The sequence below is a fragment of the Moschus berezovskii genome, chromosome 23 (genome assembly GCF_049115385.1).
Source record: "Moschus berezovskii isolate FMDL1 chromosome 23, NW_MosBer_1.0, whole genome shotgun sequence".
NCBI lineage: Eukaryota > Metazoa > Chordata > Mammalia > Artiodactyla > Moschidae > Moschus > Moschus berezovskii.
In genome coordinates, this window is record NC_142482.1 from 22,437,911 (window position 1) to 22,457,762 (window position 19,852).

Here is a 19,852-nt window from a genome sequence, read left to right on the forward strand (position 1 = left end):
ACTTAGCAGCAGCAGCAGCAGCAAAGATGAGGAAGATTGATATACTATTAGCCAGAGTTCTGGAGAATGGATATTCCATGCTGCCAGGAGTGTAAATTGGTATGTTTATAAAGGATAGTCTGGCAGTATACATCAAAACTTATTTACCTTTTTCCATAGCAATTTTATCTCTAGGAGTTTATTCCAAGGATATAATAGAATATGTGCTCAAGGATATGTGTGCATGTATTTTACCACAGCTTTGATTTTTAAAGTATTTATATCTTTCTATATTGACATTTTTTATTGAGCATAGATTGCTTTTATAAGCAGTAAAACACTGATGCTGTTTTATATATAGAAAAATATAATTATTCTATCACAGGATTCTCGCATTATGACTATAACTCCTATTTGATAAGAACTATAGCCAACAATGACCCAGGAAACTACTGATTTTCTCTTTAATTTCTGACAAGCAATAGAAGGGAAAACTTCTAGAATCATTATTGGATGAAAGGCAGGATGATTTGGGGGAAGCAGTATGATTAGATGAAAAGAAAATGGGAATCAAAAGACCTAGATTTGGAATCTGTCCTTGTTTCTTAGCTGCACTTGTGATTTAGGCAAAGCTGCTAACCTTCCTAAAGCCTGGTTGGTGTTTTTTTTTTTCAGCAGTGAAGTGAAGATAATTACTGTCTTTTTCCGAGGGTTGTTTCAGTTTCAAATAAGATTAGATTTCTGAAAGTTTCTTTGCAGATTCTATGGCTTGGGAATAACGATAGTCAACTTTATTGAGTACTATGTGCCATGCATTGCACTAAGCACTATAGGAAATTGCCTGATTTCATCCCTTGTGTCAGCCCTGTGTGGTCAATGGTTATCATCCTCTCTTACAAGTGAGGAAATTGAGACATAGACCTAGAAACCTGCCCAGGGCAACAGCTGTTTAAGAAATGGAGCCATGATAGAGAATCATATTTGGGGAGCAGTGTAGCAAGAGGTCTCTAAGAAGTGTTCATCTCAGCAGTCTGCTAGACTTCTTTGATGAAGACAGCAAGCGTGAGGGAAGGGAGAACCCAGTGGAAATAGCAACAAAGGTCTCTTTTCTTATGGGTTTGGGAACATACTGTAGGGAAACTATGAGATTTAGAAATCATACGGATAGATTTTTAATACTGGAGTGGTCTCACTCAATGTTTTTAGAAATAATCTAGTAAAAGAAAAACCAGAAAACAGAATTTCTTCTGAGATTTGAACATTAAGAATACATATGTAAAGGAAGTGAACAGAAAATCTTCAGTGGAGTTGGGTTAAACATATATCCACCCAGAGTCCATCTTGAAGATGGTAGGCTCTTAGCTATCAGTAACATCCTAGAAGGAGATCTTGTGGACATTTCAGATCATATCTATCACTTCTGTTGTCTCCCCTCACTTTCACCCCTTTTTAACCTATTCCCAGAGATCCTGAGTATCATCACCAGACAGCATATGTGAAGCAAAACTGGAAAACCTATTCTCCTTCAATAGAACACATTAGCAGAGTTCTCCTTACTGTGAAGTAAGAAAGAAGCGTAATGGAACTAGACCGAAGTCAATGATAAGCAGTTAACACAGTTAAACAAATGTAGTGGTTTTCACAGAACAGATTGAAAGGATTAGGATTTGTCAGTCTGGAATGAAGGTTTGGCAAAGATGGAATTACTTTCTAGATTTAAGTGTGGAGTATAGATGAAGGGTAGATTGGTTTGTTCACCAGATTCTGTGGCATCCTGCCTCATCTTTACCATCCAGCTTTTACATGGAGAGGAGGCATGGTCCTGAAGCATAAAAGGATCCTACTTTGTGAAAGATCATACCTTTGTATCATTAGCAGTCTGAAAGCATTATGCTTTTGAGATATATCTGTGTGAAGTTTGGCCCCATAGGCATTCCAACTACATTTTCAAAATCTGAATAGTTCACTTACAAGATCTGACTGAACTGTTACACAAATCACGTTTCCATAATCTTGTTTTCTTCATGAATAATTGATTAGAGGGAATTGCAAGTAAAAAGAAAATACATAGACTCATTATGGATTGGAGAAGGCAATGGCAAGCCACTCCAGTACTCTTGCCTAGAAAATCCCATGGATGGAGCAGCCTGGTAGGCTGCAGTCCATGTGGTCGCTATGATTCGGACACGACTGAAGCGACTTCACTTTCACTTTTCACTTTCATGCCTTGGAGAAGGAAATGGCAACCCACTCCAGTGTTCTTGCCTGGAGAGTCCCGGGGACGGGGGAGCCTGGTGGGCTGCCGTCTTTGGGGTCGCACAGAGTCGGACACGACTGAAGTGACTTAGCAGCTTAGCAGCATTATGGATTAATAGTTGAGATGACTATGTTCTCGGGAGAAACCACCATGTCATTTTTTTATGTGCAAAGGCTATATGGAGAGAATTCCACTATCAGAGATTATACATTTTCCAAGGTGGGGAGATTATAATAAAGGGTGTGCTGTTCTGGGTCAGCTAGAGCAACACTTAACAAAATAGGGGCCTTCACAGGAGGCCTATGAAACAGATAAATAATAAAATATATATATTTGTGTAGCTCTTTAGAGTGTTTAAAAAATGCTGTCACGTACTGTGTGGAAGTGATGCTTGAGCTGGCTTGCTGGATGTTTGTTTTGTTTCACAGCTATACAGTCAGAGTTCCATTATTTATATATCTCTAATTCCTAGTTCTTCTCTGAAGCAGTCTCTTCAATTACTGTTAGGTGTACCAGGGGTGTGTCATGATCCTTTGGTTCTTGTCATTGTACACTGCTGTGACTTTTAGATCTGTGTTGGCCACAAATAGTTTTGTAGCAATGGAGAACTATATTGTTCAAGTGCTTTGCTTATTTCTTTCTTTCTTTTTTTCTTAGATCTGTTCTGAGGACCAAGATCCTTTTGGGGGATGGTTACAGAAATGAGCCATGGTAGGCAATAAAAATATACATTCAAAGTTGAATGAAACATCCATCCTGGAAGGGGAGCAGACCCTTATCATAATGTTGAAACTCATTGCTTTGTTATTTGTTGAAGAATTCAGTGTCTGTCAGTTTGCTTCTTAGGTTTCATAGATCAAGAGTGTTTTCTTCTATCATTCTAGGATTATAGAAGAATTAGTTTATAAGGGACTTTGAGAAATGATGGTGGTTTCTTAAAGTGTGTGCCACTAAGCATTAATCCTGAGATGGTTTCTTGGGGGAAAAAAATGTTTTGAGGCCAAATTCTTTTGGGGAAGCTGCAAATTGGGTCCTCTCTTGGAATTTCATGGTACACTCTGATCCTGTTTATTGAAACATTGTAATAGTTAGAAACAACTTAATTCATAGATAGGAAAGCAGAATCATAGAATATTACACAGCAGTTAAAAATGAGTGAACTAGATAGATGTGTCTTCTAACATGGAGGGATTTTAGAATGTTAATTTCAAAAAGCATATTACAGGGTGAGAATGTATAGTTTGTATGTTTTTTGCAAATGATATGCTTTTATAGTATACCTGTATAAGGCTTGAATTCTTTTGCTGCTGCTGCTAAGTCGCTTCAGTCATGTCCAACTCTGTGCGACCCCATAGACGGCAGTCCACCAGGCTCCCCCATCCCTGGGATTCTCCAGGCAAGAACACTGGAGTGGGTTGCCATTTCCTTCTCCAATGCATGAAAGTGAAAAGTGAAATTAAAGTCGCTAAGTCGTGTCTGACTCTTTGCAACCCCATGGACTACAGCCTACCAGGCTCCTAAGAGGGAAAATTTTCATGTTTTATTTATAATAAAAATTAACTAAACACAAATAAAATGCTTGTCAAGTGCTCAGCAGGTTACTTTCTTTTTCTTGGAGATATCTGCCCCTGCTAATTTTCAAGCATATCTTTCTGTTTATTAATTCATCGTTGTAAGTTAAACTGAATTTTGAGCCCTGGTATTCATAGACTGGGAAGAAAATGTTTTCATTATAGTCTGTTATAATGAAACTTTTTCACACATTGTAAGGAATAAATGAAGTAACTTATATAATGGTCTAGTCTGTGCAGATTCTCAAGAAATCTGTTTATTCAAAGTTTTGTTCCAAGAGATATTTGGAGAGCAACAAAAAGAAGTTTGAACTTGGTTCTGGAGCAGCTAGTGATGAGTTAAGCAGCGCACAAGTTCCACAGAGTGAAACATGGCTCAAAACCAGTTAAGCTGACAGAAGCAGACCGCCTTTTGGTCCCTCCAGTGTTAGCAATGCTTTTTCCAGTTTCATGGATCTTCTTTATCCTATTCTCTAGACTTGATTTTCATTTTGACATCTTCTGAGTCAAATTTGGAAGGCAGTGGTGATTCTGTTTGACTTTACCAGTTGCTAGGGATTGATTTTAAGGAGCCACGTTTTTTGTGTAAATACATAAATATGTTTTTCTTTAAGAAAGGGTAATCTGGAAAAAGCTGTAGCCATATTGTCAGGGTTTCCAACAGAATGTTCACTTTATCCTCTCGGTGTGCCTTACGTTTTAAGAGCTATTGTCTGAGAGTTTAAGATTTCATCAACTGTGAAAGTATCTCTTTAAAATTATTTGCTTTCAGGCATCTGTATTGGCTCCTTTTTTAAAAAGGGCTCATTGTTACATTGATATTTCGTGCAAGTTAAAACAGGACTAAATGATCAACTTTATGCTCAAAAATGTACTAATTATAGATTATGAAGTTATTCAAAATTGAATGCACATTTAAGTTTTTATTGGCACCTCTACATGCTTGCATGTCAGGAAATTCAGAGTATTACTAAAACATGTTCCTGATCTTAGTGACAAAACTTCTTCCTAAAACATAACTTCTTCCTCCTGTATTGTTTTCATGCAATCCTTATGCATAAAAATTGCTAGTAATATGTTTCTTCTACCAGAACACCTAGTGGAACCTAGTATAGTATAAACTGTGAAAGTGCTAAGTAGGGTGAATTTCAGGAATGTTTTCAGCAGTTGGGCAGCCCCGGAGGATGGAAAGGCTGCAGGGCAAAGTGATTACCAAGCAGAGAGGTGTGAGGCAGCCATTCTGCCTAAGCAGCGAATGCGTGGCACACAGCATTCCCTCAGGAGGTGGTGTTCACCATGGTTTTGCACTGCTGGGGAGAGTTAGGCTTATACCCAGTGACATCTTGGTATAATTTTGAGATGGGGTCAGGCAAAAGGTACAGAAAGTGAAAGGGAGAACTTGAGCACTATACGTAAATTTAGAGCACTATACGTAAATTTATTATCTGAAAAAAATTATTTTTAGTGCCCATGACTTGCGGTTTCAACTGTCATACTAGCATTGTAGTTGTGATTCTCATTTCCTAGTGCTTAACTGTTGCGGGAATGTACGTCTCAAGTTTTTGAGACATATGGGCTGGTTTTCTTTAATTGACAATTTGAACTCTTTGTCCCTTATGTGAATCTGTGGTATAAACACCACCAAGTTATTCTACCACCAGTTAATATGCAGAATTGAATTATGGGCAAAGTCAGTGGATTTGATGTTTGTTTTATAAATAAAGTTTAAAATTATTCCCTACTAACAAGTTTATCAGTGTTCTTAGTGATTTGGTAAAGACAACTTAAGTCAGCCCAATTCCTCTCAGTATAAAATCACAGAAATGTTTAAGGTGTCATTTCTTCTCAAAACAAGAATAAGAACTGTCTGAGAGTTCTCTAGTTAGTTCTAAGTTGCGCGTATTCCTGTCTTCCAGGATTTCTCTGTGATCAAGCAGACAGTTCAGGATACACAGTCCAAAGATGAATGTCCACCGCGGCACTGAGAGTGACAGGTTATTGCGGCAGGAGGCCAGCTGCCTGATGGATGAAGCTGCAGCTGCAGCTCAAGAAAAAGAAGCAAACAGTCCAGCTTCTTCTGGTCTTCAAAATCTTACTTATCCTCTAAGTCCCAGGAATGATGGTATGATGATTAGCTTTTGATTTAGTCTGGAGGGCTTTCTGACACCTGAGTACCTATTCTCCCAGAAGGCATAAATGTTCTTACTCTAAATAATATATCCAATTAATTGGCTTAGCTTACATATCACAATTATATAAAGCTATTACCAAAAAATCTCCACTTTAAAAAGAATTTATTTATTTGGCTGTGCCATGTGGCACATGGAATCTTAGTTTCCTAACCAGGGATGGAACCTGTGACCCCTGGATTGAAAGCATGGAGTCATAACCCCTGGACAGCTAGAGAAGTCCTTTTTTTAAATTAGAGTATAGTTACTTTAAAATCTCCATTTACTTAATCAGTTTAGTACATCTAACTTGGTGATAATAGTATAAGAAAAATAGTCTCGGGTTTGGAGATTCACATTCTAGCTATAATCATGAATGAGCGCCTTACTTTCTGAGCCCTGCTTTCTTAATCTAGACAACAAGGATGTTAATATTCTCCTTACCTCACAAGGCTAGAAGACTACTGAGTTAATGGATGTCAAGGCTCTTGATAAATTGTTAGGTTCTTTTTAACTTTTAAAAAAACAGTAGCAACAATAATAATAGCAGTTACCATTTATTGAGGACTCACTGTGCTAAAAGTTTATTTTTTAGATCAAGGGTGGCAAACTGATCAACTCTGAACCACTACTTGTTTTTATAAATAAAAATGTGAAACACAGCCATTGTGCCCATTCATTTACATACCATCTATGGCTACTTTCCTGCCTTGTGGCAGAGACTGTGACCCACAAAGCCAAACATAATTACTTTTTAGCTCTTCACAGAAAGTTTGCTGATCCCTGCTTAGATTAATCTTTTTACAGATGGGGAAGCTGAGTCTTCAAAGGTTATTAGTAACTTGCTCAGGTTCACACTGCTAAGAGGTGGGGGACTGGGATTTAAACCTGTGTCTTTCTGGCCAGCCTTTGCTGACAGAAAAGCAGAGTGTACTTGCCACCCTAGAGTGCCCATTACAGAGAATTTATGCAGCAAATCTCCTCCTGCTCACCCATTTAAGTAGGATGGAACCTGAGGCATCCTTCAGGAATCAGCCCAATTTAATTGCCTCTTTGCTGGGGGAAAATCAAGTATTCTGCAGAACTGAGTTAATAGGTACCTAGTTTCATTTTTAAAAACAGCACGAAGCCTGGCTTGGTGATTAAAGTTTTTCTTGCTACAAGCTTGCCCAAGGATTGTGTAGAAATTTAGCTCTTGGTATCCAAACATAAGGCCACACTGAAAATTTACCAGAGGCTATAGGATGTGAACCCTAAACAGGTTTTTGGTCTAAATTTTGGTTTCCTTTTCTCTAGAAGCAAATGGGGAAAAATCAAGTATACTCTCACTAACAGTTTATTTGATTATCTTAAGTGCCTGAAATAAAACTAAGTTCTCAGAGGTCATGGGCAGTAATCCTGTTCATGAATTATTGTAAATAAATTTAAAAGACGTGAAGAGTGGGAGTGAGACATGAAGGGTGGGAGTGAGACATTAAATTGTACCTATAACATTTCATTTCTTTCTAAAAAAGAAAATTTAGGAAAATGTTAACTAGCCAAATCCAGGTGATGTATACATACTGTATTGACTCTAGGCTTTGATATATTTGAAATTTTTCATTAAAAAAACACATTATTTTCCATTAACATAAAATATACTAGGAGAGCTCCCTATTTAAAAGAATCTTCTGGGACTTCCCCAGCCGTCCAGTGGCTAAGACTCCTCACCCCCACTGCAGGGGGTGCGGGTTCAATACCTGGTCAGGAAACTAAGACCCCAAATGCTGCATGGTGTGGCCAGAGAAATTTAAGAAACACTATTCTGGTAATCCTTTTGAAAACATTTTCTCCTTATCATCTTCTGTATACAACCAGATTTCAGGTATCTGGTTTTCAGCTTGTTTATATGATGTGGTATTATACATTTTTAAGTGCTGCTGCATGCTTTATTTCAGCTGATAGTCAATCCAATCGTGTGAGGTAGATGGAATGAATGTTATTTTCACTTTACAGATAATAATTCAGGTTTATAAAAGTCAAATTCTTTAAAGAAATGGCTCTTTGGTGATACTAAAACAAAAATTTTGATTCAGTGAATGAATTCTAATCCAAGACCATTTGCATTGGAACTTTTCCGTTGAGAGCAAGACCTGTCTGTTCAGAAAATGGTGTTGGTAATGTTAGCCTATGCATAATGAAAATGCATTTTTCAATGAATTTCTAGGAAAAGTGGGGCAGTTAGAGACTATCACTATCCTTTTTGGAAAATAAAATTTAGAAATGTTTTTTAAGAATGTGGAAAACTAATAGTGTTGGCTAATGAAATTATCAAGTTCTTTAAATAAAATTCAGGCAATATGGATGGTATTTAGAGATAGAAGTGAAAATGAAAATAAAGTGCCTCTGAAACAAGACTACGGGAGGCTTAAAAATAGGTAAGAGGATTGCTTGTTTTCCACAGAAATTCTTCTCCAGTGTTCAATGATTTTATTTTTTGACCATGCCCCATGGCTTGCCAGATCTTCTTTCCCTGAACGGGGATCAGACTTGGGCTTCCAGCAGTGGAAGCAGTGAGTCCTAACCACTGGACCTCCAGGGAATTCCCTATCTTTTTAGAGTGTGGGCATTACTGCCTTCATTGCCCTCTCCCCAGTACACAAAAACACACACAAAGCAGAAGAAAGGGCTCATGGGCATCCAATATGAGTCTCTAGCTTGTTTTTTCTTTATGTGCTCTAGACAAGAGTTTTTGCCTTTGGATCCCTAAAGTTTGGGGATTTTTTTGTTTAATGTTTTTTGTTCTTGTTTTTTTTAAAAGGACAAGGTTTATTATTTCTCCCGAGGCTTTTTGCTGTCAAGTTATTTTGGTTTGTTTGTATCGTATGATCTTTTAGACCTTCCACTTGACTCTGCCTGTCAGCCAGCAAATCTTCCATTCCCTCACATGATGTCACTTCCCGAAGATGTCAAAGGCTCTTGCTTCCAGAGTGGGAATAAACGGAACCATGAAGCCTTCATTGCTCCAGAGCGATTTGGAAACAGTGCTGTGGGCTTTGGCTGTAACGTTCATTCTCAGGCGCCAGAGAAAGTGACACTTCTTGTTGACGGCACACGTTTTGTTGTCAACCCACAAATTTTCACTGCTCATCCGGATACCATGTTGGGCAGGTAATTGATAATAATTTCCTTCCAAATTCACTCTGTTCTCTATGAATAGAAATACCTGCTGTTTGCCTTGCATTAGATGTGAGAATGAAAACATTGAATTGCTTACTTTTCTACCTTGATACTTTTGTGAAACAGCATAGAAACCTTACATGTGTTGGTGATTTTGGGGGGTAGGTACTTTTGAGCCCCCACAAAGGGGAGTGCAAAAGGTCCAGCTGGCGTCAATTTCTAAGGCCTCCATCACTAGGCAAGCTCTGAAACTAGATCTCTGCAGCTGCTGTTTCGTGCGATGATGGCTCGCTCTGTTCTTCATGTTCCATTCTCTGTGCTGCTTCATTCAGAATACAGTCTTATTCTCCCCTCAGCATCTCCTGCCTCCAGCTTTTTATGACTCAAGTTTAGGAAAAGGAAAGCACCTGTTGAGGAAGGTTACCATCCCAGAAGTATTCTTAGAGCCTGGGCTGGGAGTGAGAAGCTCCTTCTAGCCAGCTGTACACACCTTAACGTGTAGAACAGACTGGGATAAGAGTGAAATAATTTGAGTGTATACGCACACAAACATTTAGCTTTTCATCTAGTACTTAATAGTGGATCTTATCTAAAAATTTAACCTCTCTCCAGACTTTGAACTGATTTTAACTGAATTAGAAATCAGAATGGACCACACCATTTGCTGAATTTTAGGCTAAGTGAAATCTAAGCTATTCAAATATGTGTCTACTTACATATATACAAATGATGAACTGGCTCATGAACCAGCCAGTTTTAACTGAAGCCAAACCTATATATTTGTTAAACATATGACTTAAGATTAAGCTAGAACATTAAAACATTTTCTAAACTGGCACTGTTTTAGACTTGACTTCATGTCTTCAGTCTTGGTATCTCCACCACCACTTCTCCCCAGGTCCCCCAAAAAAGGCGCTCCTTAGGGTAGACTCTCTGTCTGAAGTAGGCTGCCTCCGAAGTTAGTACTCAAGAAAATAAAGGCAAGCGTTTTCTGGGTAATAGATCCCTTTATCTAGGTGGTTCATCAGTGAGTCAGCCGAGGTCATGAATTCTGAGAGTTTCTTGGGTTTGTTCTGTCCTGTGGCTACATAAAGTATTCATATCCCTGGCCACTGAGCATACAGATGTGGACCACTAGTCACAGGGGACAAGCTGAGAAACAGAATGGTTAATGCAGATCCACGCCACTCCTGGATGAATGGCTCTGAGGTGGGGTTATGTTTATGGCATGTTGTTCACTATTTTGATTCATTGCTGTCTCAGCTACACTTCACCCAAAACATTCCAGAAAAAAGTCAGCATTCTTTGAAGACTACTTTTATCAGATGGAGTTTTTATGTACAGCACAGAGATTTGGAGAGCATGTGACTTTTTTTCAGACCTTGGAAAGCAGCCAGTTCACGGTGGAGCATAACAGTTTTGAACAGCTGGACAGCAGGGCTTCCCAAGAGGTTAAGGAAGGAAAAGGCAGCGAGTCCCCATTGGGCTGACTGACGATGCCAACCGCCTGCCCTGTCCTTTGTGCTGGCTTCTCCTTCCACAGCTCCTGCACAGACGTGCAGCAGGGGTAGGAGGAGTCATGGGGCCAGTTTTTCTGGAAGGGATCTGAGAGAGGGAGGAGGGATGGGAACGGATGAGTATAAAAGCAAGGTTTCCTCCCTGTGGCTTCATGACCTCTGAAGTCAGCCCAGAGCAGGCCTATCTCTCTGAAATATGTCAAACTGTTGATGATCCAGTTCTTCCCCTCCTTTTCGGCTTGACCTGAAATTCCCATCATTAGTTACTCCTTGGATTGAAGGAGGGCATTTTTTCTAGAGCTCGGCTGTTAAAATGTACCAGGAAAGGGAAAGCACTAACATCTGCATGTACTAATACAGATTCGTCTATCGGATTAGATGTGGAAAAGCAAAACTCAGAACACATCGAGGACGGTGTGCTGGATGGGAACATGCCGATGGGTGAGGAGGAGGAACAGGAAGGCTCAGGGCGGGAGACACTGTCAGCCAGGATGCTGGTGCTCCGGAGACTTTCCAGGTGCAGCTCCACAGGTGCCGCTGTGCGTCACAGAAGCTCTGCCGGTGACCTGGGGAGGCTGCTTTGTTCCTCGTTGCACTCAAACACTAAAAGCAATTGCTGCCTTCTTTTTCTGTCTGAAGGGAGTTTCCTAAGACTTAATTGTGTCTTACAGGGGTTGAGTCCTAGTGCTCTGTTTTAAAATTATATTGTAAGAGGGGAATGGAGTCTTCCAGGATAAGGTGAAGAAGGGAGAAGTTTCATCTGTGGAGAATCCTGCTGGAGAGGGTAACACTGTTGCCTGGGTATCTTTCAGGATGTTTGGACCAGGAAGAGAGTACAACTTCACGCGTCCCAACGAGAAGGGCGAGTATGAGATTGCAGAAGGAATCAGTGCAACTGTGTTCCGAACGGTGCTGGTGCGTAGTGACCTCTTGTTCCATCCTCTTCCCTTGGGGCGTGCGTAGTCAGAAGCCTTCAGAGTTCCATCAGATTGTGCTCTGACTTCAGGGTTTGTCATTTCTAGTTATTGCCTTTCCTGCTTTATTTTCTCTTCCTGTAATTCTTAAGTCCTTCTTGCTTGTGTGAGCTCAGTCAGGTATCAGGTTGTGATTAAACACGTCAAGATGGCCAGGAGCCATTTTGCTGTCTAATGAATCACCAACTTGGTGATGGTTCTAGGAACCCAGCACTTTACCTGACCAGGAATGAATGACTCAGCGTTGAAGAGGGGTGTTCTTATCTTGTTCTTTGACTGCATTTCCTCTTTTTAATCTCTTTATAGGATTATTACAAAACTGGCATCATCAATTGTCCTGATGGCATCTCTATACCAGACCTTAGAGATACGTGTGATTATCTCTGCATTAACTTTGACTTCAACACTATCCGATGTCAAGATCTGAGTAAGTACAGGAGAAGCTGCCAAATGCATTTGAGCAGCTAAACTTTGGACTTGCTTAGAATTGACATTTTTATTACTAAACAGAAAGCATTTCAAGTGTGGGTTGAAGATCATCTGCAGAGAAGAGACATGGTACTAACCATTCCCTCTCTTGCTTCAAAACTCTGAGAGGAAGTAGAGTAAACACAAGAACATGAGTGGGTTCTCAGGCTAGCGTGACCCAGTGAGTCACCAAGCTAATTGCTTCCTCTCTTGGGACCTTGGTATCTCAACTCTTTAACAAATGAGGATACTGATCCTCAGATATGAGGTAAGGTGTTCACTAATAGTCACAGGATATAAATTGGCTGGGTACTTCTTCCAGTTTATCATTAAGTTAGTGTTTGTTAAGTGCTTTATAGATGTGAACTTGCCTTAATTTTCACAATTAACCCTTGAAAGATGGGTGATAATCTCACTTAACAAATGAAAAGATGGAGAAATTGGCTTGTTCAAAGGTCTAAACTTTAAAGCTGGGATAACTGATTGTCTGAATACAGATTCCATGCTCTTATCATTACCTGAGCTTTTTGAAATGATTTTAAAATTCTTTAAAGTTCATGATACGTTTTCCTTCATATTCCATGACGTTCTCTGGATGTGTGGTTTCTCCAGAGTCTAGTACCCACTTAGAGAAAGTCCCTTGGTGTCTCCAAACCTTAGATTATTCCTCTCCTGTGGTACTCTACATTGCAGTCCAGAGCATCTTCAGAAGAGGTGCTATAAAGACTCATCCCCAAATGATGGTTCTATCTTTTGTAGAATTAATGTTTATGTTTTGACATTGCATGTTGAAAAAACCTCAACTGATCAGAATGCTCAGGGTTTATTAAACAGGAGATTGGTAGAATGTGTAAAGCATGTAACAAATTCAGCTTAATTATCACCTCAGAGCAGGAAACATTCTCAGCCTTGAAGAGAGCCACTTTTCTGGACCTTACCAGTGATAACAGCCGTTTACCTCATAATCTTTTCACTCCAGTAATACCTGCATTTGAGCAGAGAGGATGTTCACTTGCATTTTGTCTCCCAGGTGCTTTACTGCATGAACTGTCTAATGATGGTGCTCACAAGCAGTTTGATCACTACCTCGAAGAGCTGATCCTGCCCATCATGGTGGGCTGCGCCAAGAAAGGGGAGCGAGAATGCCACATTGTCGTGCTGACGGATGAGGATTCTGTGGACTGGGACGAAGACCACCCCCCACCCATGGGAGAGGAATATTCTCAAAGTAGGAGCCCCCTGCATGATGTAGATGTTTTCAGCAAGAAACGTGCTGCCCAGAGTCATAGCTAGATCCTAGAACCAGTGGGCTGTCACTGGTGAGCTGGGGATCAGCACACTCACCTGGGTGACCAGTTTGGTGATGCAGGCCTCTCATGCTGAGGGTACCGTGAGCATGCCTGTGCTTCCCACACCTGCCCCAGGCATCCCTGCTGGGTCAGCACCGAGGCCACACATTAAGTGGTGCTGTCATTCCTTTTTCCATTTGTTTCATTTTTCAATCCTTTTGAATTGGTAGTAATTCAAAATTCAGAAAATAGAAAAGAATATACATTGAGAAGTTTTCTTCCCACATCTGTCCCACCTACCTAGTTTTCATCTTCAGTTTCTTTTATACTCTTCCAGATTTATTCAGTGCACGTACATAAGCAATTATGTACATGTTTTTTTCCCCCAAATGATACCATATTGTAGAGGCTATTCTATATCATGTCTCACATTAAAAGCTTCCACCATCTTTTTAATGGCTGTGTAGTATTCCATTGCATGACTGCCATAATTAATTTAACCAGCCCTTTTGATGACCATTTATATATGACCATATAAATTATGGCTGATGCTCCAGTGAATTATCTTTTTAAAGAAAGTCTTTTCACACATGTATATCTCTGTAGAATAATATTCCTAGAAATGGAATTTCTGTGTCAAACCTTTGTGCTTTTATGATTTTAATATAATTTGCCAAATTATCTTCTCTAAAGGTTGAGCCAGTTTATAACTCACAAAACAGTATATGATGAGTTTATTTCCCATTTTTCACCAAGACACAGTTTTACTAAAATTTTATATTTGCCACTCTGGTAGGTGAAAAACGGCATCTTGCTGGAGTTTTAATTTGCATTTTTGTTCCATGAATGAGACTGAACATCTTTTTCAAAGCCGTTTTAATTTCCTTTTCTGTTAACTGTAATCATGCCTTTGCCCATTACAAAGTTGGATTGTTAGTCTTTTACTTAGTGGTTTGCAAAAGCTGTTTGTGACTACTCTCTCTGTAGATATCAAGGAAATTAGCCCTTTGTAATAAGAGTGGCAGATATTTTTCTCAGTTCGTTGTCTTCTTAGCTTTGTTTGGTTTTGGGTAAGCAGAGATGTTTTAGTTTTTCCTTTATGACGTCCAGGTTTTATGTCATATCCAGAAAGCCTTCCCTACCCTAAGACTATGAAAATTTCTTAACATGGTTTCTCACGGTTGATTTATTATTTAACATTTACTCTGTGATCCATATGAATGTTTTGGCGTCAAGGCTCAGGTCATTCATTAGTCTGAATCTGTTAGCTCATCTCCTTTCTCTTACAAAGGTATTCACTCCATGACTAACCCCAGACTTATTTTTTCTTTTCCAGTTCTTTATAGCTCTAAGCTCTACAGATTTTTCAAATACATTGAGAATCGGGATGTTGCTAAAACAGTGTTAAAGGAACGGGGCCTGAAAAACATTCGCATTGGAATTGAAGGTAAAGAACAACCCAGTCAGTATCCAGCTTGCATGGCCTGTGGGTATAGCTGGATCTGTGGCCATATCTTATGTCCTTAAAACCTGGTTTCTGAGTTTCTGAGGGCCTAGTGACACACATGGAAACTACATTCCTACACAAGTTTGAAATTCCAGTTTTTGTTTTGCCTGTACATTTTCTTTTCATTTCCAGTTGAAAATGCTTTAAAGCAGCTATAGGAATAAGTTCCAGTTGACTGCCTCAGGATACAGAGCAGTCAGGGCGAAAGACACTGGAGGGAAATGCAGGGCTCGTGGGCTCACCACGTGGGAGGGTCGTCTGTTTAGTCAGCTGTCCTGGTGAGGACCTTTCTGGGATCTGGAAGGGTCCTTCTGAAAACTACCTTGGAGACTCGTTTTATTCCACTGCATACCTCTGAGGAATGTCTGGGTGTATTGACAGAACTGCTTTAAATGATTCGAGCAGCAGCTCCCAACCTGTGATCTCCATGGAAACATATTGGAGACTGACTCTTGGGAGAGTGCAGAAACCATTCCGGTCTCCCCGCCATGGGTCTTTTGACACTTGTGTTTTGCTGCTGTAGATGTCTCAGTGTTGCCCACAGAAGCTGTCGCGGGGTCTGACTTAGGTTGGAACTTAAAGTTGGAAGAAATTTTTGAGATCATCTATTAAACCTCTTTCTACTACGTCCTCCTTTCTCTTTGATAACCATAGGGACAGAGGGAGAGGGGTCACTCCATTTGCAGAGTAGCCCATCAGACTGTCCTACCATGAGAACATTCTTCCACAGTTAGCAGATGACCTCCTCCCTCTTCCGTTTTCCTTCTAGTCTGCGAAGGTGAATAAGATTTCTCCCATTACCGTGTGACAGCCTTTTAGATACTATAGGCAGCATCCCAGTTGTTCCTTTAGGCTTAAACATTTCACATTTCCTTAGCTATTCATACAGGATGCCCTGTAGGCAACAGAATTAGAGGGCCACAGTAGGGTTTGTGTTCTGTAGTGTTGAAGCCAGTAAAAGAAAGACTTTTGAAATTAGTAAGAGGCTTCTCCCCCTTCCATTAGAAGGAATACAGTTTTTTGTTATTTCCCTTTCAGGGATAAGACCTACTAACCTGGGCAGGAGGGCAGTGGGCCCATGGGCAGCTGGGACTGGGAGAACGTGGTCTCCTCCCTGTGGTTTCACATAGTCTTGAGATTTGGGAGGAAACTGATGTGGTTAGAAAGAAGGAAGTATGGAAACCCGAGTGATCAATTTTCTGGGGTAATGATGGCCTTTTTTCCCCGTTTCAGGTTATCCTACCTGTAAAGAAAAAATTAAGAGGAGACCTGGCGGCCGGTCTGAAGTAATCTATAATTATGTGCAGCGCCCCTTTATCCAGATGTCATGGGAAAAAGAAGAAGGAAAGAGTCGCCATGTGGATTTCCAATGTGTTAGAAGCAAATCCCTCACAAATCTAGTAGCTGCTGGAGAAGATGTCTTGGAGGACCAAGAAATATTAATGCACCATCCACCCCAAGTGGATGAACTTGACCGGTTGAATGCCCCACTTTCTCAGATGGCTTCGAATGACTTTCAGGATTAGGGTCAGCTGTGGGTCTGTCCCTCTGCAGTCCTTGTCTCTGTGTGGGATGCCCAGCCAGTCCTCCCCTGGTTTGTCTCACTGAATAGGAGACATGCTTCTCCCCTGTCCTTTCCTCTCCTCCCATAATTAATCTGTATCCTTTTCAGTAAGCCTGTGCCTCCAGCAGGGGATGAAAAAGCACTCGCTGGTAATTAAACTACCAGCTTTGCAGCAGCCCTGGAAACTTGAAAATTTGGGGTCTGGTGCTGTTCACCAAGTCTGCATAACCGCGGAAGCAGAAAAGGAAGTCAGGACTCCTGTTGCCTCATATTCGGCAAAACAGTTCTCATCCTTCACACTCTGTTCTTGGTTGTTGTTTATTTTGTGTTATACCAGGCAAATTACTTAGCAGCAAAGGGACCAAACTTAAAAGGAGACAATCTATACCTTCTACAAGCAAACACTGATGGGATGCCCATTAGAGGTTAGTGAAGGTACCATCCTGGTGGCATCTGTGCCCGGGCTGCATCTGGGAAGAAATAGGCTCGTATTCAAAATGTCCAAAAGGAAATTCGTAAGAGCTTCAATTCAGTTTTGTTTTTCATTATTGCAGTGAACAATCTAAAACCTCACGGATTCTTTGACAGGAAGGATAATGCATAACAGTGTTTATGAAACCTTCTTAGCAAGGTTTTTGAGCCTAAACAGATTATTATTCATTTGGAATGAAATTCACAACCCAAGTTGAAGAAGCTCTCCAGATCAGGCCACTCTGATTCTCCTGGCTTGGAATCTGGTGTGAAGCTGCAGTCTTCATCCTAGGCAAGCATGTTGCTGTGGGTGTGTCTGGGACACCTCAGATGTGGCGTAATAGGCTTTTAAGATGTGAGCAGTAAGTTTCCAAAAGTGCTCAGTTTCTCAGTAGAAAGACCAGTAAGAGCTCGGGAAGAAGGGTTGGGGGTGAATCTGAGTGGGGAAACATCACCTGGTTAGGCTTTGTCCCAGTGTAGGATTTTTTGTTGTATGTTCATTTCATATTTTGGAATATTTTAGGTATCAGGGTATTTTGATTTTTTAAATAGCCTGTCAGTTGCTCACACACTAGGTAAGAAAACCATACTGATGTCAACCCCAGAAGAAAAACGGACAGAAGGGAATCCAGCTTAGTGATTTGATTGCTGTTGGCTCTGTGTTAACAGTGCGTGATCACTCCTGTCTGTACTGATGTCCCTGTGGCTGTGAGCAGCAGAGCTCGATTCAGAGTTTACAGCCAGACGCGTCTTGAGACTTTCTCCCATTTTGTGGTAGAGGTTGGCCTTCCAGTCACCAAGCCTGAGCATTTAAGAAGGGACACAGTTTCCTTCAAGTTCTTTAAGAACAGGCCTGGTTTTCTTAAATTCCATATGATAGTATGTCTTATATTTCCATAAGATACTGTAGGGAAGCTACTCAGTGCCATTTTATGACTGCCCTAGTCACAGTCCTCCAAAGGTAAAGTTAGGAGTGTGCTGACAGCTACTTTTTCCAGGCTTGATGAACAAGAGTGTTCTTAAGGCGTGTGTTCTGTGCATGTGACCAGGGCCAGTGTCACAAGGCACATCAATGCTCTGTTCTTATTCAGAAAAATTAGTAGCAAGGGGTTAAACTGAGCCAACCCCCAGCTACAGAGTTACTCTGATGAACACTGGCATCCATTTGTATGGCTGATGAGGGTTAGTGTTATTTTGTAGCCCAGAGGGTAGTTTTAATTCTGTGAAAAGAACTGGCTCATATTTGAGGTCAGGATTGGCTTTGATCTTACTGGTACTACATTTACACCCATGAGTAGTTGAGCAGCCCAAATTGTTTAGTGGTGCTTCCTTTACACTTTTCAGTTGACTTCCATGCCATCACAAAGGAAACTGGAGTTCAACTTTTGTGTAGTCTGTAGTGAGTATGTGTAATTTGTTTTATAGCTCATATATTAACATTTAGGGGTAAACATGTCTTAGCTAACACAGTCCTTGCTTAGGTAAAAAGCTAGGTATGAAAGTATGGCTTGTACTTAACACCCTGTTCTGTGTAAATAATTTAATTTCCTCAGGCTTTTAAAAACTAGGTCTTTTTTCCCCCAGAATTGGGTTGACATGCTTTTGGACCCAGCGCCTCGGGTCTGAGGTGTCACCAGGTGGTGGTGGCTGGGGGCAGGCGGCCTGCGGGCTCCCTCTGGTGGAGAGGCGTATCTTCGGCAGCCCCTCCCCTCTGGCCTGGAGTGAAGCATCACTCTGATTTGGTGGCTCCTCTCAGCCACAGCTGCTGTCCCCAGGGCCAGGACATTCCGCAGTGGCAGGACCTCACAGCTCTCGCAGGGTTAAGAGCTGGGTTACAGTCACTCCCATCAGGAGTCAGCTACTGGCCAGCTGGGCAAGAGGTGTTTCTCATGAAAAAGGTAGCACTCAGGTTTGGTGTTTTTTTCCTAAGTGCCTAAATAAGAAAGCCAGGCTGTTTGTACAGAAACATTTTCATAAGAAAATGATTTTGTCCAGACTGTCTTATTCAGAGGTATGTGTGTCAGCAAGCAGATAAACCTGAATTGAGGTTTAGGATCTGAGTCTGTGTGTGCATCAGGTCATGGATAGCTGATTAGGAAACAGTTGCCATTAAGGAACTGGATGCAGGCATGGAGACAGTGTTAAAATGTGTCTGAGATGACTTAATGGTTTCTCCAAAGTGGAGAAAAGGTATTAAAAGAATGACAGAAAAAAGGGTAAGGATGCTAGAAAGTAGCTTAATTTATTGCACAATATGCAATAGCCAATGCTGTTTTGAACTGAATTCGGGGTGGTAACCTAACGTATGCAGGTCTGTGGAAACACTGTGGAATAAGCCCAGGAAGGATGGTGTTCCAGCTGGTCCTCCTCTGAGGAAGCACAGCCAGAGTGTGATGGGAGCCTTTCCTGAGTAACAGTCAGTAGAAGGTCAAGAGTCAGTCTTGGTGATTTACTCAGGGCCACTTCTTGCCATCATTTTGAAATTGTTAAACTGGGCATAGTTCAGCAAGCAGACCTGAGGCCTTTGTGGGAGATGGAGCCGCGTTCGTGCTCTGGTGGGATACCGTCTGCAGGAGAACATGACATTTCCTCTTTAAGGCAAAACGCTCATAGGTTTTGCCTCTTTACTTTGTTTTTACGTTTAAAGTTGCACTTGTTCACCTACCAGTGTTTACGAAATCCTTATATTTGGGATGCTTTTTCTATAATAAAATATTATCATTTGTGTCCATGTTGTTTTTGTTGTTGCTGTTTTTAGCAGAGAGTAAGTCTGGAGCCGAGAGTAGCGGCACACAGACTGTCCCGGAGGGTCCCTTCCTTTCCTACGGCAGCTGGGAGCTCACCTGGAGTCCATGTGTGCTTTTCCCACCGTGTGGTTCCTTTGAATTCACAGGTTCCAGAGCCCTCACGGTCTGCCTTCTCAAGTGT

The 19,852-nt window shown here is 40.9% G+C and overlaps 1 protein-coding gene across 3 annotated transcripts in view; it reads left to right on the forward strand.

The window, feature by feature from the left end:
* Positions 1 to 19,651, forward strand: part of KCTD20 (potassium channel tetramerization domain containing 20) — a 39,292-nt gene extending 19,641 nt beyond the window's left edge. For 2 of the 3 annotated variants that reach the window (XM_055407220.2, XM_055407218.2), the window contains exons 2-8: positions 5,724 to 5,929; positions 8,852 to 9,125; positions 11,464 to 11,566; positions 11,932 to 12,052; positions 13,124 to 13,321; positions 14,719 to 14,829; positions 16,123 to 19,651. In XM_055407220.2, the coding sequence (XP_055263195.1) occupies positions 5,770 to 5,929; positions 8,852 to 9,125; positions 11,464 to 11,566; positions 11,932 to 12,052; positions 13,124 to 13,321; positions 14,719 to 14,829; positions 16,123 to 16,415 (1,260 nt within the window). In that variant the 5' untranslated portion in view covers positions 5,724 to 5,769 and the 3' untranslated portion in view covers positions 16,416 to 19,651. Of the gene's footprint in view, positions 1 to 2,893; positions 2,948 to 5,723; positions 5,930 to 8,851; positions 9,126 to 11,463; positions 11,567 to 11,931; positions 12,053 to 13,123; positions 13,322 to 14,718; positions 14,830 to 16,122 lie in introns of all 3 variants that reach the window. The other variant, XM_055407217.2, reaches the window with a different exon arrangement.
* The last annotated feature ends 201 nt before the right edge of the window (positions 19,652 to 19,852 follow it).